This window comes from Dasypus novemcinctus, chromosome 4 (genome assembly GCF_030445035.2).
Source record: "Dasypus novemcinctus isolate mDasNov1 chromosome 4, mDasNov1.1.hap2, whole genome shotgun sequence".
NCBI classification, from domain to species: domain Eukaryota; kingdom Metazoa; phylum Chordata; class Mammalia; order Cingulata; family Dasypodidae; genus Dasypus; species Dasypus novemcinctus.
Window position 1 is genome coordinate 38,711,279 of NC_080676.1, and position 26,161 is coordinate 38,737,439.

The 26,161-nt window shown below is 37.2% G+C and overlaps 1 protein-coding gene across 5 annotated transcripts in view; it reads right to left on the reverse strand.

The window, feature by feature from the left end:
- Nucleotides 1-26,161, reverse strand: part of ZBBX (zinc finger B-box domain containing) — a 173,611-nt gene that overhangs the window by 65,537 nt on the left and 81,913 nt on the right. For all 5 annotated transcript variants that reach the window (XM_058295228.1, XM_058295229.1, XM_058295232.1 and 2 more), the window contains one exon: nucleotides 20,352-20,472. In XM_058295228.1, the coding sequence (XP_058151211.1) occupies nucleotides 20,352-20,472 (121 nt within the window). The remainder of the gene's footprint in view (nucleotides 1-20,351; nucleotides 20,473-26,161) is intronic.

The following is a 26,161-nucleotide window of genomic DNA, read 5'->3' on the forward strand; positions in this document are numbered from 1 at the left end:
GTACCAGAAGTAGAAGAGAAGGGAAAAGGGGCAGAAAGAATATTTTTGGAAATAATTGTCAAAAATTCCCCAACTCTTATGAGAAACATAAATATATATGTCGAAAAAGTACAACATACTCCAAAGAGATAAATACTAATAGACTACTCAGAGACATATACTAATTAGAATGCCAAATGCCAAAGATAAAAAAAGAATTCTGAAAGCAGCAAGTGAAAAGCAATTTGTCACATACAAAGGATCATCAATATGACCAAGTGCTGATTTCCCACTAGCAACCATGGAGGAAAGAGGGCAATGGTATCATATATCTAAGGAATGAAACAGAAAAATTGTCAGTTAAAAACTATCTGGCAAAACTGTCCTTCAGAAATAAGGGAGAGTTTAAAATAGTCATAGATAAACATAAAATGAGAGAGTTCATCAACAAGAGACCTGCCCTACTAGAATTATGAAAGGGAATTTTGCTAGTTGAAAGGAAAAGAAAGGAGAGGGTGGTTTGGAGTAATGTGAAAAAATGAAGATTATCATTAATAGGTAGCTAAAAGGGTAAATACAAAAACCCAATTTACTGTATTCTCAATATACAACTCTTTAATTCCTAAAATTGAACAAGAAAGCCATATTTTCTGATAGTGGACATGTAAAACATAAAGTGGTAAAGTGGAACAAAAGCAACATAAAGTTGGGAAACAGAAGTACAAAGGAGTAGAGAGCATGTATGCTATTGAATCTATGCTATTGAAAAGATGGTATCTTTTCAAATTAGTAGGTTATAGATGTAGGTTGTGTAATATAAACCCCAGGGTAATCAAAAAGGAAGTATTTTAAGAATATACAGAAACAGAAATGAGAAAGGGATCAGTCATATACACCGCAAAAATCAACTGTACAGAAAAGGAGATTACAATAAAGTAAAAGAGATACCTAAAAATTTTTAAAAAGGAAAGAAAGAAAAAGGACGGCTGACAATTAAAAACCAAAGGACAAAATGGCTTAAGTACAGCCTTTACAGTAAGATCACTGAATGTGAATGGAATAAACTCCATGATCAAAAAATACAGATTGGCAAAATGGATTTAAAAAGCATGATCTAACTATATATTGCTACAAGAGACTTAACTTAGACTTAAAGACACAAATAGGATGAAAAGTGTGGAAAAAGATTGCAAATAGTAACCAAAAAGAGTGGGGACAGCTATTCTAATATCAGACAAAATTGACTTTAAGTCAAAAGTGGACTTAAGTGACAAGGAAGGACTCTACATATTAATAAAAGGGGAGAATCCACCAAGAAGAAATAGAAGTCTTAAATATTTATGCACTTAATCACAGTGCCCCCAAAATACATGAGATAAACATGGACAAAACTGAAGTGAAAAATGGATGCCTCTACAATAATAGTCAGAAGCTTCAATATACCACTCTCATCAATAGATCATCTAGACAGAAAAACAATGAGGAAACAGAGAACTTGAGTAATATGAGCTATACCTGACAGACACATACAGAACACTGCAGTACAGCACAGCAGGACATATACTTTCCTCTCAAGGAGACATGGATCATTCTCCAGGATAGACCACATTGGGTCATAAAACAAGTCACAATAAATTTAGAGAAACTGAAATCATACAAAGCATCTTCTCTGACCATAACAGAATGAAGCTGGAAATCAAAAGCAGGTGGAGAAGTGGAAAATCCAGAAATATATGGAAGTTAAGTAACACACTTATACAATCAGTGGGTCAAAAAAGAACTAGCAAGATGAATCAGCAAACATCTTGAGGCGAATGAAAACAAGAACACAACATATCAAAACTTATGGTATGCAGCAAAGGCAGTGCTGAGAGGGAAATTTATAGCCCTAAATTCTTATATTAAAAATGAATGAAGAGCTAAAATCAAACACTTAACTTCATACCTAGAGAGACTAGTAAAAGAACAACAAACTAATCCTAAGCTAGGGGATGTGTTATGGTTACACTATTATGTCAACTCAGCCAGGGAATTGTGCCAGTCATTTGGTCAAACAAGCACTGGGCTAACTGTAATACAAGGGCATTTATGGACTTTAGTCACCATTGACTTTACTGCAGGGTAAATTATAGATAGCTGATTACAGTTACATCAGTCAGGGAGATTGCAATCAACAATGAGTGATGCTTTATCCAATCAGTTGAATGCCTTAAAAGGGGAAGTGATTCCAGCATTGAGTGAGAATTTCCCAGCTCATCTTTGGACAGTCAACCATCTCTTAGAATGCATCAAGAACCTTCACTGGACTTTCATTGGGGCCCCTGGTTGCAGCCTGACTGTGGAACCTGGACTTGTGCATCCCCATAGCCAGGTGAGAGACTGATAAAATCTCTTACTATTGACAGGTATCTCTTGTTGATTCTGTTTCCCTAGAGAATCCTGAGTAATACAGCTTGGTACCAGGAGTGGTTCTTGGGGAACAGAGTCTTAAACATGGAGTGTCTGAGGTGGTTCTGGGAGTTTTGCAATTTGCTCTCTATTCTAATTGGACTCAAGGGTATTGACAATTCCCTTTCCAATAACAAAGAGGCTAATAATCCATGGCACGAGTCGGCAATCGAGATACGCAAAATATCATCACAGGGTTTCCCTACTTCCTCATTTGTAAGGAGCAAGGATCTGGTGAGAGTGTTTTCAACACCTTAACAGAGTTTTGTGGAGTCAAACGGTATAATGATGTTGGCTGGCTTCTCCTAGATACTCTGGATACTGTTACAAAAGAAAGAGATTAGTTAAAGGCTTCAAATTTGAAACTTAAACACCGAATGGATGATGCAAATTTTCCATGTGCACTCTGACAGAAAATCCTGTCTCCTGTAGCCAGAGACTCAAAATATCTGAGAACCAAACTCAGACTCTCACTGTAGGAGTAGCAGAGTTACAAAGGAAACTAAAATCTCAATCCCCCAAGGTTTCTGCAGTTAAAGTGAAAGCATTGATAGGAAAAGAGTGGAATCCAGAGAATTGGGATGGAGACATATGGATGATGATAATATCGGAACCCTGAATTCTGAATTATATGAAACTTTACCAAATAAGCCTGCAATGGCCTGCCCTTTCCAGACCACACCTTGTCAACCTTGTATCAGCCATCCTCCAGCCTGCCCCTGGGAGTCTGAAACAACTTCCAGCCCTGAGGTAGGTACCAGACAAACTGAAGCCTGCCCTGCCCAGGCTTCAGCCTGCACCAGGGAGTCTGGACCTCCCTCCAGCCTTGAGGAATGTACCAGCCAAACTCCAGCATGCACTGCCCAACCTCCAGTCTGCCCTGAGGAAACTGCCTTTCAACCCCTGCATGAAGAGATTAATCCTGTCTCACTAGAAGAAAACTCAGGGAATTCCCTGTGATGGGTAGCTTGCAAGGCATTTCCTAATCCTTCTCCTTACCCACTCCCACCACCTTTCGTGTTAGGGATCTATTACTAAACTAAAATCACAAGCCCCCAAAGGTGAAATACAAAGTGTAACCCATGAAGAAGTAAGATATACAGAGAAAGAACTGCATGAGTTTTCCAACTTATAAAGACAGAAAGCAGGGGAATATGTGTAGGAATAGATACTAAGGGTATGGGATAATGGTGGAAGGAATACAAATTTGGATCAGGCTGACTTTATTGATATGGGCCCACTAAGCAGAAATTTTGGATTCAATGCTGTAGCTCGAGGAGTTAGAAAGAGCTCTAACAGTTTGTTTGGGTGGCTGACTGAAACATGGACCAAAAGGTGGCCTAGTATGTCTGAGGTTGAGATGCCTAATTTCTCCTGGTATACACAGAAGAGGGAATTCAAAGGCTTAAGGAGATTGGAATGCTAGAACGGATTTACCATTTAAGAGCTGCCCACCCACCCCAGGAATGTCCAGAGGACACACCTTTAATCAGGACTGTGAGGAATAAATTTGTAAGAATAACTCCATCTACCCTGAAGAGTTCTGTGGTTGCTCTTCTCTGTAGTCCAGATATTACTGTAGGGAGGGCTGTGATGGAATTAGAATCCTTAAACATTATAGGGATGATTGGATGTCAGTCTGGTAAAAGTCAAAAATCGGCAGTTATTCACCAAAGTCAAGGTGGGCGTGGCTACTGCAATGAAAGAAAGATTCAAAAAAGCACCCAAAATGGGAAGCGGACATGGCGCAGTGGTTAGGGCATCCGTCTACCACCTGGGAGATCCACGGTTCAAACCCTGGGCCTCCTTGACCCGCGTGGAGCTGGCCCGTGCACGGTGCTGATGCGCGCAAGGAGTGCCAGGCCACGCAGGGGTGTCCCTCTTTCAGGGGTGTCCCCCATGTAGGGGAGCCCCACGTACAAGGAGTGCACCCCATAAGGAGAGCCGCCCAGCGCGAAAGAAAGTACAGCCTGCCTAAGAATGGCATGCCCACACAGAGAGCTTACACAACAAGATGATGCAACAAAAAGAAACACAGATTCCCATGCCACTAACAACAACAGAAGTGGGCAAAGAAGATGAAGCAAACAGACACAGAAAAGAGACAAGACAACCGGGGCAGGTGGGGAAGGGGAGAGAAATAAATAAATAAACAAATAAATAAGCACTCAAAATAGTCTGAGTCCTGTAGAGTCATGGCACTGGTTAATACATCATGGGGTACTTAGAAGTGAAATAGATGGGCAGTCTACTAAATTTCTTTTGGATCTGTATCAACATAAGAGTTGAGTCCAGTGAACAAAACCTTAACTCAAATTACAGATACAGAGAATCATGGCCCCTTAATCAATTCCCAGACTGGAGACAGTTTACAGACCCAGAGCCCCTTGAAATTTATACTGTTACTCTTTCTCCCACCTTTCACCAAGGAGATCTACATAACTTTACCAGAGTAACTGTGCACTGGGGAAAAGGAAATGATGGCACACTTCGGCAATTGTTAGACACTGGCTCAGAAGTGACATCAATTCCAAGAGAACCAAAACATCACTGGGGTCCACCAGTCAGAGTAGGGCCTTATGGAGGTCAGGTGATTAATGGTGTTTTAGCTCAGGTCCATCTCACATCTGGTCCAGTGGGTCCCTGGACCCATTATATGGTTATTTCCCCAGTTCCAGATTGCATAATTGGAATGGGCATACTCAGTAACTAGCAGAATTCCCACATTGGATTGCTGACTTGTGGAGTGAGGGCTATTATGGTTAGAAAGGACAAGTGGAAGACACTAGAACTGCCCCTACCTAGCAAAATAGTAAACAAAAGTAATAATGGATTCCTGGAGGAATTGCAGAAATTAGTGCCACCATCAAGGATTTGAAGGATTCAGGGATGGTAATTCCCACCACATCCCCATTCAACTCTCCTATTTGAACTGTTAAAAAAACAGATGGATCTTGGAGAATGACAGTAGATTATCATCTACTCCAGGTGGTGACTCCAAATGCAGCTGCTGTCCCAGATGTGGTATCATTGCTTGAGCAAATCAACACGTCGCCTGGTACATGGTATGCAGTTGTTGATTTGGTGAATGCTTTTTTCTCAATTGCTATTAGTAAGGACCACCAGAAAGAGTTTGCTTTCAGCTGGCAAGGCCAGCAGTATACCTTCACTGTCCTGCCTCAGGGGTATATCAACTCTTTAGCCCTATGTCATAATATTGTCCGCAAAGACCTTGATCATCTCTCCCTAACACAAGATATCACACTGCTCCATTATATTGATGATATCATGTTAATAGGACATAGTGAGCAAGAAATAACAAAGACTCTTGACATATTAGTAAGGCATTTGCATGGGAGAGGATGGGAAATAAATTCAACTAAAATACAAAGTCTTTCCATTTCAGTGAAATTTCTAGGTGTCCAGTAGTGTGGGCATGTCGAGATATCCCTTCTAAAGTGAAGGATAAGCTGTTGCATCTGGTTCCTCCTACAACCAAAAAACAGGCATAATGCTTATTTGGTCTCTTTAGATTTTGGAGACAACATATTCCTCATTTGGGTGTGCTACTCTTACCAATTTTCCAGGTGACCAGAAAAGCTGCTAATTTTGATTGGGGACTGGAACAAGAAGAGGCTCTGTATCAGGTCCACACTGCTGTGCAAGCTGCACTACCACTTGGGCCATATGATTCAGCAGATTCAATGGTGCTAGAAGTTTCCATGACAAATAGAGATGCAGTCTGGGGCCTTTGGCAGACCCCTATAGGAGAATTACAATGCAGACCCTTAGGATTTTGGAGCAAAGCCCTGCCATCCTCTGCAAATAACTACTGCCTTTTGAGAAACAGCTTTTGGCCTGCTACTGGGCCTTAGTAGAGACTGAACACTTAACCATGGGCCATCAAGTTACCATGAGACCTGAGTTGTGTATCATGAGCTGGGTATTGTCTGACCCACCAAACCATAAAGTTGGGCGTGCACAGCAGCACTTCATAATAAAGTGGAAGTGGTATATGCGAGATAGGGCTCTAGCGGATCCTGAAGGCATAAGTAAGTTTCACGAGGAAGTAGTCCAAATACCCACGTTCAACACTCCTGCCACATTACCTTCTCTTTCCCAACCCACACCTTTGGCCTCTTGGGGCGTCCCTTATAATCAGTTGAATGAGGAGAATAAAACTCAGGCCTGGTTTACAGATGGTTCTGCATGATATGACAGATATGATACGTCTACCTGAGAGTAGACAGCTGCAGCACCACAGCCCCTTTCTGGGACATCCCTGAAGGACAGTGGTGAGGGCAAATCCTCCCAGTGGTCAGAACCTCAAGCAGTGCACCTGGTTGTTCATTTTGCTTGGAAGAAGAAATGGCCAGAGGTGCATTTGTACACCAATTCATAGGCTGTTGCCAATGGTTTGGTAGGATGGTCAGGGAATTAGGAGGAGCATGATTGGAAAATTGGTGACAAAGAGGTCTGGGGAAGAGTTATGCAGATAGAACTTTTTGAGTGGGTAAAAAACATGAAAATATTTGTGTCCCACATGAATGCTCACCAGAGGGTGACTTCAGCAGAGGAAGATTTTAATAATCAAGTGGATAGGATGATCTGCTCTGTGGCTAATGCTCAGTCTCTTGCCCCATGAACAAAGTGGCCATGGAGGTAGGGATGGAGTTTATGTGTGGGCTCAGCAACATGGACTTCCCCTTACTAAGGTTGACTTGGCTAAAGCTACTGCTGAGTGCCCAATCTGCCAGCACCAGAGAACCACACTCAGCCCCTGATATGGCGCCATTCCTTGAGGTGACCAGCCTGCTACCTGACACACTGGACCACTTCCACCAAGGAAGGGGCAGTGATTTGTTTTACCCAGAATAGACACATACTCTGGATATGGGTTTACATTTCCTGTATGCAATGCTTTTTCCAAAACTACCATCCGTGGACTTACCGAATGTCTTATTTACCAACATGGCATTCCACACAGCATTGCTTCTGATCAAGGAACCCATTTCACAACAAATGATGTGCAGTAATGGGGACATGCCCATGGAATTCACTGGTCTTACTATGTTCCCCATCACCCTGAAGCAGCTGATTGATAAAATGGTGGAATGGCCTTTTGAAGACTCAATTACAGCATCAACTAGGTGGCAATACCTTGCAGGCTTGGTGCAATGTTCTCCAGGAGGCTGTGTATGTTCTAAATCAATGTCCACTCTATGGTGCTGTTTCTCCCATAACCAGGATTCAAGGGGTGAAAATGGGAGAGGCACCACTCACTATTAACCCTAGTACCCACTAGGAAAATTTCTGTTTCCTGTCCCTGGAACCTCTAACTCTGCTGGTCTACAGGTTTTAGTCCCAAAAGGAGGAGTGTTGTTACCAGGGAACACAACAATGTTTCCATTGAACTGGAAGTTAAAACTGCCACCTGGTCATTTTGAGCTCTTACCTCTGAATCAACAGTCGAAGAAGGGAATTCCCAAGAAGAATTAATACCAATCCTCCTCAAACTCTTCCCAAATAATTGAACAGGAAGGAAAACTACTAACTCATTCTATGAGGCCAATATCACCCTCATATGAGCCAGATAAAGATACTATAAAAAAAGAAAATTACAGACCAATTTCTCTTATGAACATAAATGAAAAAATCAACAAAATACTTGTCAATTGAAACCAACAGCACATTAAAAGAATTATACCCCATGATGAAGTAAGTTTTATCCCAGGTATGCAATATACCACTACCACATTAACAAAACAAAGGGGGGAAAATGCACAATTATCTCAATGAGTGCATAAAAGACATATGACAAAATCCAGCATCCTATCTTGATAAAAACACTGAGAAATACAGGAATAAAAGAAAATTTCCTTAACATGATAAAGGGCATATTGAAAAATTCACAGGTAACATGGTGAAAAATTTAAAGTTTTACGTCTAAGATCTTGAACAAGTCAATGATGCCCACTGTCACCACTGTTACTTAACAGCAGTTAGGCCAGGAAAAAAAAAATTGCACCCAAATTGGAAAGGAAGAAATAAAACTCTCTTTTAGCAGAAGACATGGTCCTATATATACAAAGTTTAAGAAAGCCACAAGAACTAATAAATTCAATGAAGTGGTGGGGTACAAGAACAACATGCAAAAATGGTGTTTCTTTACATAGTAATAAGCAATCTGAGAAGGAACTCAAGAAAACATCCCCTTTACTATAGCATCTAAAAGAATCAAATATCTAGGAAGAAATATGTAAAGGACTTGCACACAGAAAACTACAAAGAATTGCTAAAAGTAATCAAAGAAGACCTAAATAAATGGAAGGACATCTGTGTTAGTACTTTGGAAGACTAAATATTACAGTGTCGATTCTACCCAACATGATTCACAGATTCAATAAAATTCCAATCAAATTTACAATGCCCTTCTTTATGGTAATGGAAAGCTAATTATCCAATTTATTTGGAAGGATAAGTGTTCCCAACGACCAAAAACCTCTTGAAATAGAAGAACAAAGTTGAAGGACTCACATTTAGAGAATATAAAACATATTACAAAGCTACAGTGGTCAAAACAGTTTTGTATTGGCGAAAGGATAGATATTTTGTTCACTGTAATCTAACTGAGGGTTGAGAAATAGACCCTCACATCTATAGCCAACTGACTATTTTTTTCTTTCTGGAAATTTTTTTTTTTAATTTGCTATTGTATCTGAGAGATTTTCTCACATCAGTTCACATAAATGTAACTCATTTTTAAACTGCTGCAATGCACTCAACTAAAATTTTGAGTTAGCTATCCCCCCATTTGAACATTTTTTAAAAATTTTATTGAGGTATATCATTCTATATAAACAATAAGTGTATAGTAAAAGTTGTAAACTTAAAAACAAACATTTATAACATCATACAGGGGTTCCAAACATCACCCCACCACCAATAACTTTCATTGTTGTAAAAAATTTATTACATTATGAAAGAACATTGTCAAAATATTACTACTAACTATAGTCCATATCTTATATTTGGTATATTTTTCCCCAAGTTGCCCTATTATTATTTTTTAAATATATTTTTATTACAGAAGTCATGAACTTACAAAACAATCATGCACATATGGAGAATTCCCATACAACACCCCTTCACCAAAACGCCACACTGTGGTGGAACATTTGTTACAGATGATGAGATAATATTATCAGAATATTACCAGCAACCATGAACCACTGAACAAGTAACTTTTGAAAAGGTTGCCAAGTCCATGCTATTGGGAAAGGGTAGTGCTGGGAGAATTGAATATCCATATGCAAAAGAATGGAAGAGGACTCCTATCTCCCACCATATACAAAAATTAACTCCAATGGATCAAAGACATAAATATAAGAACCAAAATTATAAAACTCCTAAAATAGTAGGGCAGCATCTGCAAGATCTTGTGTTAGGCATCAGTTTCTTAGATTTTATACCCAAAGCACAAGCAACAAAAGGAAAGATAAATGGGACATCCTCAAAATAAAAAATAAAATAAAAACTTTGTCATGAAAGTGAAAAGACAACTTATTCTATGGGAGAAAATATTTGGAAACTATATATTCAATAAGGATTTAATATCATGAATATATAAAGAAATTCCACAACTCAATAATAAAAAGACAACTCAATTTTAAAAATGGGCAAAAGACTTGTATATTTTTCCAAAGAGGATAAACAAATGGCTAAAAATCACATGAAAATTGCTCACTCTCTCTAGCTATTAGGGAAATGCAAATCAAAACTACAATGAGATACCATTTCACACCTCATAGAATGGCTACTATCAAAAATAAAAAGGGGAAACGGATGTGGCTCAAGCAGTTGGTCTCCTGTCTACCATATAGGAAGTCCAAGGGTTTGACGCCCAGGGTGTCCTGGTGAGAGCAAGCTGTTCTGCATGGTGAGTTGGCCCACCTGGAGTGCCAGCCCACACAGGAATGACCCTCCACACGAGAATGCCACCCCACATGGGAATGCCACCCCGTGCAGGAGTGCAGGCCGATGCAGAGAGCTGGCACAGCAAGATGATGCCAACGAGAGACATAGAGGAGAAAAAATAAGAAGACATAGCAGAATAGGGAGCTGAGGCAGCGCAAGAGAGTAATCACCTCTCTCCCACTCCGGAAGGTCCCAGGATTGATTCCTTGAGACGCCTAATGAGAATACAAGCAGACACAGAAGAACACACAGCGAATGGACACAGAGAGCACACAAAGGTGGGGGTAGGGGGAGAGGAATAAATAAATAAATCTCTTTTTTAAAAAACAGTGTCAAAAAAAAAGAAAACTACAAGAGTTGGAGAGAACAAAGAGAAATAGGAACACTCCTTCACTGTTGGTGGGAATGTAGAATGGTGCAGGCTCTGTAGAAGACAGTTTCGCAGTTCCTCAGTAAGCTTAATATGGAACTGCCATAAGATACAGGAATCCCGCTACTAGGAATATATTCAGAAGTACTGAAAGCAGGGATATGAAATGACATTTTCACACAGATGTTCATGGCAGCATTATTCACAATTGCCAAAAAATGAAAACGACCAAAGTGTCCATCAACTGATGAGTGGATAAACAAAATGTGGTGTATCTATGATGAAATACTATTCAGTTGTAAAAAGAAATGAAGTCAGGATGCATATAAGGACAGGGATGAATCTCGAGTACATTATGTTGAGTGAAATAAGCCAGACACAAAAGGACAAATATTGTATGGTCTCACTAATAAGAACTAAACACAGTGAGTAAACTCAAGAAATTAAAACCTAAAGTATAGGTTTCTAAGAGATAGAATGATGGCTGATAAAGGGGAACTGATGCTTAATATCTGTAGAATTTTTAATAAGGTTGATTGAAAATATTTGGAAATGTATAGAGATGATGGTAACACATTACAGTGAGTATAATTAACAAAGCTGACTTATTGATGTGATAGTGGCTGAAAAGGGTAGTCTAGGGTCATAACTATCAATAGAATGAAAGCTAGAGGATAATCTTAAGACTGTATAATATAGTGAACTGGGTGGTGGATGAGGAATATGATTAATAGTACAGATATAAGGAAGTTCTTCCATGTACCAGAAAAAAATGTTTGTCACTATTACAAGGTGTTAAGAGTATGGTGATATATGTTAAAAATACAACTAATGGAACCTATGGACTATGGTTAATAGCAACACTGTAATATTTTTCATCTATTGTAATGAAGGGACTATATCAATGCTAAGTGTCAGCAACATGAGGATATAAGGTATGGGATTTCCCTTTCTTAGTAGTGAAAATGTTTTAAAATTGACTGTGGTGATGACAACACAAATCTGTGATTAGACTGAAATCCATTGAATGTACACTTTGGATGGATTGTAAAAAACATGGGACTCTAACACAGTGAACCCTGTGATGTATAAAAGACTGTGATTAACAGTACAAATATAAGAACATTCTTCCATGAAGCATAATAAATGTACAATACTATTACATGGTGTTAAAATAGGGTGGTATATGGGAAAATACACCTAACGTAAGTTATGGATTATAGTTTGTAGTAATATCTTAATATTCTATCATCAATTTTACAAAAAGTACTGCATTAATGCAAAGTGTCAACAATGGGGGAATATATGAGAATGTTGTATTTTTTTAATGACTTTTCTGTAAATCTATACCTTTTCTAATTAAAAAAAGCATGGGACTGTACAACACAGAGAACAGTGTTGTGGATGATGACTATGGTTAATAGTACAAAATAAGAATGTTCTTTCATGAGCTAGAACAATTGTACGTCACTATTATAAAGTGTTAATAATAGTGCAGTATATGGGAAAAATTATACCAAATGCAAACCATGGACTATAGTTAAAATATATTTATATATAATATTTTAATATTCTTTCATCAATTTTACCAAAGTTACCACTCCAATGCTAAGGGTCAATAATAGGGGGATAAGTGGCATATGAGGTTTTTTTTGGAGGTAATGAATATGTTCTGAAATTGACTGTGGTGATGAATACACTACTTTGATTATACTGAAAGCCACTGATTGTACACTTTGGATGGATTGCATAGTGTATGAATACATTTCAATAAAACTACTTAATAAAAAACCACAATGAGATCACTTCACATCCACCAGAATGGCTACTTTTTGAAAAACAGAAAACTACAAGCACTGGAGAAGATATAGAGAAATAGTAACACTCATTCATTTTTGGTAGCAAAGTAAAATGGTGCAGCCACTGTTCAAAGACAGTCTGGCAGTTCCTCAGGATGTTAAGTATAGAATCACCATACGGACCAGAAATCCCGCTACTAGTTATATACCCTGAGGAACTGAAAACAGGGACTCAAACAAGTAGTTAAACACTGATGTTCACAGTGGTATTCACACTTGCAAAAGACTCAAGTGCCCATTAGTTAATGAATGGATAAACAAAATTTGATATACACATCCAATTCAGCCATAAAAAAGGAATGAAGTCCTGATGTTTATTAAAACATGGGTGAACCCTGAGGACATTATACTGACTGAAATAAGCCAGACACAAAAGGACAAATGTTGTATTATCTCAATGAAATGAAATAATTGTAACAAGCAAACTCATATGTTAGAAACTAGAATATAAATAATCTGGGGATAGATTAGATTTTGAGAATGCAGAGTTGATGTTTCATTTGTACAGAATTTCTATTTAAATTGATTGTAAAGGTTTGGAAATAGATGATGGTGATGGTAGTACATTATTGAGTGTAATTAACAGTACTGAATTTTATAGGTGAATGCGGTTAAAAGAGGAAACTCAAGGTCTCACATATGTTACTAATAAAAATTAAAAGATAAAACATAGGACTGTATAACACAGTGAACCCTATTATAGATGATGGACTATAGTTAATAGTACTAGTATATGAATGTTCTTTCATAAATTATAACAAATATACAACACTAATACAAAGTATTATTAACAGAGTGGTATATGGTAAAGAATACACCTAATATAAACTATGGACAGTAGTTAATTGTACTATTTTAATAATCTTTCATCAATTGTAACAAAGGCAACTTGTTATTTTTTAAAAAAAGCACAATTATAAAAACAAATGCTATCATTAATTTGTAACAAATGTTTCATATCAATACAAGGTGTTAGCAGTGTGATGGTATATGGGAATCCTGTCTTTTATGAATGATTGCTTTATAATAAGCCCAGAAATTCTCTAACAAAAAAATTTTAAATGGTAAATGAATGGCTTGAAACCCTGCCACATAAACCACAATGAGATTCAACTACACGACTATTAAAATGGAGAAAAAAAAAAAATGGGGGGGGACTGGAAATACTGTGCTAGCAAGGATAGGGATCAATCTGGAACTCATTTATTTTTGAAGGGAATGCTACTTTTGAAAACCATTGGCAGTTTAGCAGTTTCTCATAAGGTTAAATATAAATTTATCCTACAAGTCTGCAATCCCACTCTAGGTACTTACTCAAGTGAATAAAAAAACTTATCTTCAAAGAAAAATCTGTCTGAAAATATAACAGTTTTAGTTACAGGTGGGAAATGCTGAAAACCACAAGGATATGATTTAACAGATGAACGGATAAGCAAACTGTGGAATACTGATATGGAGGAATTCAAAACAATTCAAAGGAATGGAATATCAATTAATGGAATATTGATTAATCTTAAATGTACTTTGTTAAGTAAAGCAACTAGAACACAAAAGGCCATATATGATTTCATTTATGTGACATTCAGGAAAATGTATTAGTGGTTACCAGGAGTTGCAGAAAGGGGGTTGACCATAAAGCAGAAGCACAAGTAACTTTTGGAGTGATGGAATAGTTCTGTTCAGTACTGTGGCAAATACATGAGCACTATGCATTTGTAAAAACCCATAGAACATCACCACAGTTTTATCCTATGCAAACATAGAAAATCAACTGGGATGTGAGAAGAACACAAAGCAAAAAACATAACCACCCTGAAGAAGGTAGGAAGAAATAAGCTGGTCTATTAACTTTGGAGAACTTGATTCTGACTGGAAACTGTGGCCTAAAGAAAAAAACGCACTGGCACAAACACTCTACTCTAGTTGGTAAATTTGTTTCTCACAGTAGTAATTTGGAAACTACTTTATATGTATGCTAGGGTTGAACAAATTAGTAAATACATTATGTATAATGAGAGTTAGGTTTCTCATTATAGATGAGTGCAAATACAAATAAGCAAAGGAAGAATGCTAAATGAATCCTGCAATGCTGGTTTGGAATCAAAGTTATCAGTGTGAACTCAAGTTTACTTTAATGGGTCTTCCAGATGGAAAGGTAAAATAAATTTAAAAGCATGTACTAACATGGGTTAGAACATCAATACCTATATATCCATAAATAAATAAATGTAAGTTATATAAGATACTAACATCAGGAGAAAGCTGGTCAAGAGTAAAGGGAAACTGTAGTATTTTTGCAGTTCTTCTGTATATCTTATTTAAAACAAAAAGATTAACAGAAAAAAGAAATCTGTCATGAGAAAAACAGTTGAAAGTGGGGTGAGAGGATATTAACCTGTGAAACAGAAGATTCGTGGAGATATGATTTCAAAAATCAGAAAGGATGCCACTGAGAAATTAGATTTTCTCTAAATGGGCTTAATGGGTAGAATTAGGGCCAAGTTTGTAAACTAGCCAGAGACATACAGCTCACTAGGATATATTTTAGTAGGCAAAATGTACCAAAGATGTTATCGGCCACCTCCAAAGGTGGTATTGTATGACTGAAGGTGTAGCAAGGTCTTGATTATCACTCCTCAGGAAAAATTCTAGAGAGATCCCCCGTCATCTCACTCCCAAAACTATGGTGCAGACACCAGCAGCATCCACACCCACATCACCTTGGAGCTGTTAGGAATGCAGAAATGCAAAATCTCAGGTCTCACTCCTGACCCACTGACGGCGAATCAATATTTACCCATTTACCATGATCTCCAGGTGATCTGTAAGCACAATGGAGTGTGAGAAGTACTGCTATAGAGCAAACTGAGTTGGTGGCCTTTTAAAGGCTCCTCCCAAGTCTGAAGTTCTACAGTTCTTACATGATTCTAAAATTATGAATTACTCTAACACTTTAATATTTTAAATAATTTATGAAATGGTATATGTGATGCTATAGTATTTGAATAAAATACATTTGATTACTATTAATAAAACTATAAAAGTAAAAGTCTCATTAACTTAAAAGTAGATCCTGAAAAATGTAGCTGTAAAGGTTCATGCTAATGTAAAACAACACAATATTAATATCTCTTTAATACAATCTGTAATTTATTGAATTTTTGCTACTATACTTAAATTCATCATATTTGTCTTTTCCTCACATATACACTCCCATTTCTCAAGGCAAACCCTAAATTAATGATGCATTATATTCATAGCAAAGAATTAAAATTCTTATTATAGCAGTAGAAGCTTCACAGGGATTGAATATTGCTTTAAAATTATGCAAATATGAAGCATATATATAAAATTACTTTAGAAACGTGTCATACAAACAAGGATATAAATAGCTTTTATATCTATTATTAATATTATAAAAATTTATAAAATGCCTCCTGTGGAGACAACCGGCAAGATGGTGGCAGAGTAAGGCACTCCTACAGTCAGCTCCTGTTACAGGGCAGTTAGTAGTCACCCAGAGCCATGTAAAGCAGCTATTTTGGGCTCCAGGAGACGAGAAGGACATCCTTGAAAGAATGGAAGGAGGAGACTGCCCACCTGCAGAGAAGATTCATAAGTAGAGCACTCCCCACCATGGAAGCCAGTGCCCATCCTCCACTGGAGGTACATGCCACCTCAGGAGCTATTCTGTTGCTGGAATTGGAAGTTTCACTTCCCAAAAATGGGGGAGGAAGAGACGAATGGCAACAACTCCAGCTATTGATTTAAAAATTCCACAGGCTAAAATATAATCCTGAGAACAGCTAAAGTTTGAGCCTGTCTAAGTCAGAGAGAGGCCAGTAGCCGCCATCTTCACTCCGCGCCTGGCATGAGGGGAAGCAGGGCGGACTGAAAATCCCAGTGCTGGTGGGGACCAGCTTCTTTCTGTCCAGATCAGATTGCAGCTCTAGCCTAAGCCCCAGTGCCAATTCCAGCAGGGAGGAAGCTGAGGGGACCTCCGCCAGCCTCTCTGGAAAAATACAGGCCACACCCCAGAGGCTGGTTATCATCCTATTCTGGTGGTACGAGCTGCCTCAGGAGCTATTCTGGGGCTAGAATTGGAAGCTCCATTACCCAGAAACAGGGGAGGAGGAGATGGTTGGGCCACCAATTTCAGCTACTGATTAGTAAATTCAGCTGGCTAAAGTATAACTCTAAGAACAGCTAAAGTTTGAACCTCTCCAAGTCAGAAAAAGGCCGGTAGCTGCCATTTTGATTCTGTCCCCTGGAGAAGAGGAAGCCATCTTCCTCTCATGACTGAAAACCACCGTGATGTTAGAGGCCTGCCTCTAACACCCAGATTGAACCACAGTCCTAGCCTAGGCTTCAGTGCCACCTCTGGCAGGGGGGAAGCTGGCAGGTTCTGCACTAGTCTCTCTAGGTAATTGCAGGTACATTCAGCAGGCAGACTAAATAGTTAGAAGTCTACCGGGGCAACTGTAGTCATCTTGGACCTACACTGCACAGACTGCAGCTCCATTCCTGCCCCAGGCCGGGGTGAAACAGGATTGAAGCTTCATAAACCTCTCTAGGCAGCTACGGTTTAGGCCTGCACGAATTGGATTATTACACACAGCTGTGGCTCTGTCCATATTCCTAGCAAAGGAAAAAGTTGGGAAAAGCTTCATCAGTCCCTGGGGCAATGAGGACAGCTTGAACCTCCACAGCTTACAGCACCAACCACATCCTTGGCACCTATTACACAACCAGCAAGGTAGAAAGGGCAAGAAAGCCCTAAGCTAAAGAGAAACTAAACCCAGAATAAATACATCTAGAAAGCCAGATGCCAAGACACCAACAAAAAATTACAATCCATGCCAAGAAACAGGAAGCTATGGCCCAGTTAAAGGAACAAGTTAAGCCTCCAGATAACATAAAAGAGTTGAGACAACTAATCATAGATGTTCAAACAAATATCCTTAACAAATTCAATGAGATGGTTAAAGAGATTAAGGATTTTAAGAAAACATTGGATGAGCACAAACAAATTTGAAAGCATACATAGAAAAATAGCAGATCTTATGGGAATGAAAGGAATAATAAATGAAATTTTAAAAATACTGGAATCATATAATAGCAGATTTGAGGAGGCAGAAGAAAGGATTGGTGAGCTCAAAGAACTGGTCTCTGAAAGCAAACATACAAAAGAACAGATAGAGAAAAGAATGGAAAAAAATTGAACAAGGTCTGGAAAAAATTGAACAAGGTCTCAGGGAACTAAATGACAGCAAAAAACATGCAAACATATGTGTCATTGTTGTGCCAGAAGGAGAAGAGAAGGAAAAAGGGGCAGAAGGAATATTTGAAGAAATAATGGTAGAAAATTTCCCAACCCTATTGAAGGACATGGATATCCATGTCCAAGAAGTACAATGTACTACCACCCAAATAAATCTGGATAGACCAACTCCAAGACACATACTAATCAGAATGTCAAATAGCCAAGACAAAGAGAGAATTCTGAGAGCAGCAAGAGAAAAGTAATGCATAACATATAAGGGATACCCAATAAGATTAAGTGTCAATTTCTCATCAGAAACCATGGAGGCAAGAAGATAGTGGTGATGATATATTTAAAATTCTGCAAGAGAATAACTTCCAGCCAAAAATCTTATACTGGGGGAAAGACTGTCTTTCAAAAATGAGTTTGAGTTTAGAATATTCACAGATAAACAGACTGAGAGATTTTAAACTGAGACCAGCATTGGAAGAATACTAAAAGGTGTGCTACAGCCTGAAAAGAAAAGCAAGAGAGAGAGGCCTGGAAGAGAGTATAGAAATGAGGATTATATCAGTAAAAGTAAGTAAAAGTCTCAAAGAGAGGTATAAATAAAATATGACAGATAAAACCCAAATATTTAGGAATAAACTTAACCAATGATGGAAAGCGCTTGTATTCAGAAAACTACAACTCAATGTTAAAAGACATTAAAAAAAGACCTAAATTATTGGAAGAACATTCCATGCTCATGGATTGGAAAACTAATTATCTTTAGGGTGTCAATTCTATTCAAACTGATATACATATTCAGTGCAATCCTAATAAAAATTCCACCAGCATTTTAAAAATAAATGGAAAGCATGATTATCAAATTTATTTGGAAGGATAAGGGGTTCTGAATAGCCAGAAACAACTTAAAAAGGAAAAGCAAAGTTGGAGGACTCTCACTTCTGGACTTTAAATCATATTACCTAGCTATAGTGGTAAAAATAGCACAGTACTGGCATAAAGATAGACACACAGGCCAATGGAATGGAACTGATGGTTCAGAAACAGACCCCTCACATCTAGGGTTAAGACATTTTTGACAAGTCAGTCAAACCCAACCAGCTCAGGAAGAACAGTCATTTCAATAAATGGTGCTGGGAGAACTGGATATCTACAGTCAAAAGAAGAAAAGAGGACCCCTATCTCACACCTTATACAAAAATTAATTCAAAATGGAAAAAAAAAACACCTAAATATAAAAGCAAGAACCATAAAGCTTCTAGAAGAAAATGTAGGAAAATATCTTCAAGACCTGGTGGTAAGTAGTGGATTCTTAAAGGAGATAAGAGGAGGACTAAGATGGACTATTGCTGTTTAATGTATGTAGAAGTTTTAATTAACTTTACTGTAAAAATATGTAAATTTATAGAGTTAATGATAATATAGTGAGTTAACAGCTTGTTCATAGATGGGATTGTGGCTGAATAGGGTAGTCTAGGGATGTAAATGCCAATTGACAGAAAATTTGAGAAAAATCTAGGGACTGAATAACACATTAAACCCAGAGATGGGTGAGAATTGTGGTTGATGGTACAGATGCAAGAGTGTCCTTTGTGAGCCAGAGCAGATATACATCACTATTGCAGGGTGGTGGGGATGGGAAGAAGCATGGGAAAAATACAACTGGAATGACCTATGGACTGTGGTTAAGAGTAATAATGTAATATTCATGCATCTAAGCCAAAGAGGTACTGTGTTGATAATGCGGGAGTATAGAAAAAGTGTGCCAAATATATGTTATGGACCTGGTAATAATCTGATGAAATTATCTCATAATCGGTAACAGATGTGCCACCACAGTATGGTGTGTTGATAGAGGAATGTTGTATAGGAATTCTGCACATGTGCATGATTGTTTGGTAAGTTTACAACTTCTGTCATAAAAACATATTTAAAAATAATAATAGGGTAGGTTAGGGGGAAAATCCACCAAATGTAAATAAGGACTATAGTTCGTAGTAAGATTTTGGTGATATTCTTTCATAATTTGTAAAAACTGTCTCATAACAATGCAAGGTGCTGGTGGTGGGTTGATGTATGGGACCCCTGTATGATGTTATTCATGTCTGCTTTATAAGTTCACAACTTTTACTATACACTTATTGTTTATGTATGTTCATGTATAAATGATATAATAATAATAATAGGATGGGTAGGGGGAAAATATACCAAATGTAAGATACTTTGTTTAGTAGTAATATTTTAAGGATGCTCTTGAATCATTACTTAAAAATGCTTCATAACAATGCAAGGTGTTGGTGGTAAGGAAAGGTATGAGAGCTCTGTACGATGTTACGTATGTTTGTTTTGTAAGTTCACAACCATTACTATACACTTGTTGTTTATGTAGGTTTATGTATGAGTGATATACTTCAATAAATGAAAGAAATGAAAGAAAAAAAAATACCTCCTGTGTTTTCTAAGCCATAATTTTTCCATGTAAGATAGACTGTCTTCCTTAAATTCAATTTCAAGTGGTTCTCTCCAAATTTTCAGATTAGTCTGTACTTCACATGCTTCCACTGAGTCTATAAAAACAAATACAATGTGAATAATCAATAGTCTACAAATTCTAATATATTCTCTCAAAATATAAAACTTACCATTTTTGAGGCATATATGCTTTTTTGTAATCAATAGTTTAAAGAATGCACAAGTGTTAAATATTGATGATTTTTTAAATATCTGTATAGACAGTGTTCTTCATTAATCTGTTTATATGGAAAGATCCTATGATTCATCTGTTTTAAGGCAACAATTCTTTTAAATAAGATAAATACAAAAAGATTCATTATATATTCTATAAACACCCATATAAAGACATGTATTATAGCCAGTGACAATAATATTTACACATTATGGGAAAGAAAAAATACATAATTCAGAATGTCACCTGGAGGAGACAACTATTTTTATGAATTTACATCTAAATGGCAATTTACTTCCAGATGCTTAAGATATTTCTGAAGTGCAATAAATTAGACACTACTAAGAAATATTTTAAAACGATTGGGATTTCTGGGAAAGAGAGCACTAAATCCAGGATTACTAGACTCTCCACCCTTCCAGATATCATCCCTCTCTCCAAACTCACAATAGAGAGGACAAAGGAGAAGAAAAAGAGAAGCAATGATGGGGAAATTTTTTATTTTATAAAATATGAAACTATATAGTAGTCCCAAGCTCATACTGCAGACTTTAAGCTTTGGCTTACAGAAACAGAAAAATATCAGCAATAGAAATAAACCAAAAGAATTTAAGTGCCCTACTCTGATTCTTCCCAAAAGATTGGAGCAGTTTTAAAGAAAGCAATTGAAGAAGGAAGTTCAGAGAAACATCAGAGTCCATTAAACTAATGGGGCAGGCATTAAGAACAGAGAAATCTATAAGAAAAAAGAGACGCCTCCACCTGGAGTCATCTGCCAAAGGGCAAAAGATTGCTTGACAGTGATGAATATCCGTAAGGGCTGTTTGGAATGGAAAATAATGGGAAACAACCCAAAAGACCATCAACATTAAAACAGATAAATTGTGGTTTATTCATAAATGGAAGATCATTCAGCAGGGAACATGAATGAAATGCAGCTATATACATATTCTTGGATGCATCTCTCAATAATATATTGATTGGAAAAAATACATAAAAAAATAATACATATACTAGATTCCATCTATATAATATTCAAATACATGTCAAATTAACAGTGTATTCTTTAGGTCTACATACATATAAACTGAAAGGAAAGCAAGGTAATTTAAAAAACCACAATATTCAAGTTAGTGATAGCCTCTTGGAAAGGAGGGAAAACGAAACGGATTTTCAAATAGAATGAATGGTTTCTAATTTAACATAGTGGCAGATTCACAGATGTTTAGTGTCTTATTTTTCTCCATAAGCTATATAAATTTTATAAAATTTTTGTATCTATTTAACATATTGTTTAAAACTTATTTGAAAAGGAAAATATTTACCAACAGATACACAAAATACACACACATAAACACCATATATATTCAATATGTTTTATATTACATATATATGGGTTAAATGGGATATATATGGCAAAAAAATCACATGTATCAACAGATGTCATATTATTGACTTATTTCTACAACATATTATTGACTTCTTTCCACAACCACCAGTTGACCTAATTTCTTTATTTATAAATATTATTCTCCCTTGTTGTTGTTTTTTTTACTTTTTATTGTGGTAACATACATAGAACTGTTTCTCATTTTAACTTATTATAATACACTTTACCACTTTACCACTATCCTCCTACACCTATGCCACTCCTTCTTTGTCTTCTTTGCAGGCTTGCCATTCTTTACCAAGCCACTAAATTAACTCCTACTATCTCTCTTCTTGAGCTACAATACTCTCCCTTATTTTCTGAGCTTCAGCTACCCACACTTTCCTTCAGTTCCTTGAACACAATATGCTCCCTCCATCAGAGTCTTTGCATACACTATTTTCTGCACAACTTATATTTCTAAAGCCCAACTTAAATCTTGGTTTCTTAGGGATCCTTTTTCTAATCAACTATTGATGTTCTGGTCAGAAACAACATATTAAAAGGCATAATTTGAAGAGGATTGAATGGAGGGACTAACTTGTAATGATGTGATAGGGTTAAGAGAAAAAGCAATGGTGAAGCACCAAGAGACTGAAAATAGTGGAAAGCTATTACCTACAAACTAGAAGGGCAAAAGTAGGAGAGCTATTACAAAAAGCCACTGCAAGCAATGCTCATGAAAGAAAGGCCACCTGGTAAGTGCTGAGAACATAGTAGAGAACGTAGACATTACCAAAACTCAAGTACAACAAGGAAGAAGATGGAGAGTAAATCCTTCTATCTCTTTTTCCTCTCACCCTCCAATGTCCTGTTAGTGCCTCCAATTAGCCAAACTCAACTAGAATTCAAAGCACAATGGAGCCCAAGAGATACAGTACCTTGAGGTCAGTCTCTAGGGGCACAGAGTAGGGAAGGAATGACAAGAGAGTACATCTAGAGAGATGAACACAGAATGACCAGGATAGTCTACTTATTTTGCACCTAAACACCCATTTTTCTCCTTTTTTGAAAAAAAAAAAATCTCATATCTGTAATAGAGATGAACACAAAGATCTAGAGCCACTGTGCAACAAAGGGAGATGACAATTTAGTTGTATTTCCAACTGAAACCTCATATACTTTGTATCACGTAGCAGGGAAAAAGTAGGAAGTTTAAAAAGATAATGCAACATAAAGCATAGCTGCTGCAATCTTCATTTTTATAGCTGGTTTTGAGGACTAAGTTGATTTGATTACCATAACTTCCTTCTCACACTATATATTCTATTATCACCTTACTTTCTGCCACTATCTTGGCAGATTGGTTTTATTTTTTACCTGGTGGGATGACTCAAATCTTTATTCCCAAAGGATCCAATACCATAGAGGCCCTATCTTTATTAAGTTGTCACAGTTTCCCATTGAATATTATTACTGGACATATGAACACTAATATATGTTTTCAATGAATTCCTCAGTTCCAAATATAGTCGTTCTTCTATTGCATAGTAGTATTCCAACTGTTCTTTGGTAATTGTTCTCAACAACATAGCTAGAACAGTGACCCATCCTGACAGTGATGAAGGGTCCCAAAAGGCCAGGAGGTAGTCTCAGCCTTGTAATGGAAGCATAATTGGAGTTTAATGGCATATATAGTACTCTGTAAGGAAACCATCCCAACCTCATAAGGTATTGTTTCCCAGCTGGCATGACTGAAACCTCAGCAGACAATTCCATGAAACTATTAAGCCAGCTACTTCTGGATAATGAGGCACATGGTAAGACCAATGAATTCCACAGGTGTGGGCATATTGCTGTAGTTCTTTCACAATAAAATGAATGCCTTGGTCTGAGGCAATGTTGTGGGAGAACCAATGTGACAAATGCTTCTGCTGAGAGATACACTGCAGGCAGAGAAAGCACATATATATCTGGAATATGTAGTTTTTCCCATGAGGACAAATGACTTCTACTCCATGAAGGAAAAGGTCCAATATAAACATCTGAAACAGATTATCCCTGCTCAGAAAATCCATTTAGCATAATGCCATCAATGTAATGGGCAACCATTTTCTTCTGTGAAATATCAAGACAAAGTCCTTCCAGACTATGTAATGATAGAAAGCAGGGAAGTTGATGTAGGTCTGGAAGAAGACCATGAAGGTATACTGTTATACTTGCTACAAGAACTCAAACCATTTCTGATTATCTTTTTTGAAAGAAATAGAAAAGAATGTAATTGCTATATCTTAGGTCAGAAAACTATAGGCAATAGGCCAAATCTGGCCCACTGCCTGTTTTTATACAGTTTTCGAACTAAAACTTGTTTTTACATTTTTTAATGATTGGAAAAAATGCAAAAGAAGAATTAATGATTTGAAAATTATATGAAATTCAAATTCTAAATAAAGTTTTGTTGGAACACAGCCATATTTATCCATTTATGTATTGTCCTATATAGCTGCTTTTATACAACAAAAGAGTTGAGTAGTTAAAGCAGAAAGTTAATGACCCACAAAGCTTAAATTATTTACTACCTGGCCTTGTGCCACAATAGTTTTTGAAACTCTATGATAGGTCAATAGTTGCCCACCAAGTCACAAATAATACGCTGATTTACTCCAGTAGGGACACTATATCCAGAAAAGAAACTGTGACTGGCATCATCATCACCTGTATGAGACTACTGAAATCTACAGTCATTCTCCAAGACAACTGACTTCACACCAAAGAGACAAGTTACATGAAGACATAATAAAAAAGCATTAATCCTGAATCTTTAAAGTCTCTGATGATGGCCTTAATCTATGCAATTCCTGGAGATGTAGTATTGCCTCAGGCATGCCCTGTTATTATGGTAAGTACAGGGACAGTTCTAAGGCCTTCCACTTATGTTCCTACCATAACAATTTTTATGCCACAGGTCAGACTAACAATACAGAGATTCAGCTTGTTACCAAGTATATCCATTTCAAATAAAAATTCAGGACTGGGAAAATAACAACATAATGAATCTACTATGAGACAGACACAAGACAAGACTCCATCAATCACTTCACCTCCAAAAGCCCCTAACTCTGACTGATGGAATATAATACTTTGGGTCAGCCAGAATCTAAAACCCATCTGAAATTTTGGGTATTGCCTTCCCTCCATGCATATTTATGTTGCATATAAACAGCCACAAGTTCTTTTAAGGAAAGTTTGAAGGAAGATATTGAATGTATACTTGTGGCTTCATTGTAGGAAACTTCCTTAAAGGGTCCTTGCCCCTTCCGAAATTAAGGGGCTCCCGATCTATGAATTGGCTTAGTTCTGAGAAGTTGATAAAAACTCTGAATCCACAGTATGGAAGTTTAAGTCAGATTTCTGCACAACAGATAAAAATGTTCTGCTTACATTTTTGTAAAACAGTAGACCATACTACTTTTTTATTCTTATGTATCCAAATTAGCATCACTGATCCTTGTGAATCAAAACATTCTGATTATTAGCTCTTCTCTGCACCTTATTTTCATAATGTTTTCCACCATATCATTCATGATTATTTGCCAACACCTGGCCTCTACAATTCAAGGTATCTCTAATTCCTTTGAAATCAGGCAAGCTTAAGTCCCCTGAAGCATATCCCTCCACAATCATCTTCAGTCTGTGAAGAAAGCCATGTCAAATCTTTTTAAAGAATCTAGTGCTTAATGGTTTGGTGACGGAAGGGAGTGCTGGGCCTTCCTTGAGTGTATAGTTTAAGATGGCTTAGTAGTTGCACATAATCAATTCTAGCACTCTCATCTCCCAGAGACTAAAAACTTCTTCCTCTACAAAATGTCAGGGAAGTTCCAACATCTCAACTTCAATGACTGTAAAACCACTATCTATCCAGGCTTCAATTAACCAAACTAGCTGGTTGTTAATGCTATTCCTGAAGTGTTTAAGCCAACATATTAAATTTCAAATTCTGGGTGAGTACATTTCAGTGTACATATAAACTCAGCCTGATTTATATTTCATCTTCCTTAATCTAACACATAAAATCTATTCCCATATTTGGTTCCCAGTTCATGACAAAAACTGAGAAGCTGCTGCAACTTGTTCTAGTGCATGCTATTTTCACCTGGAGTAGGCATTATACTTCTCAATCCAAGTTATACTGAATATTTGA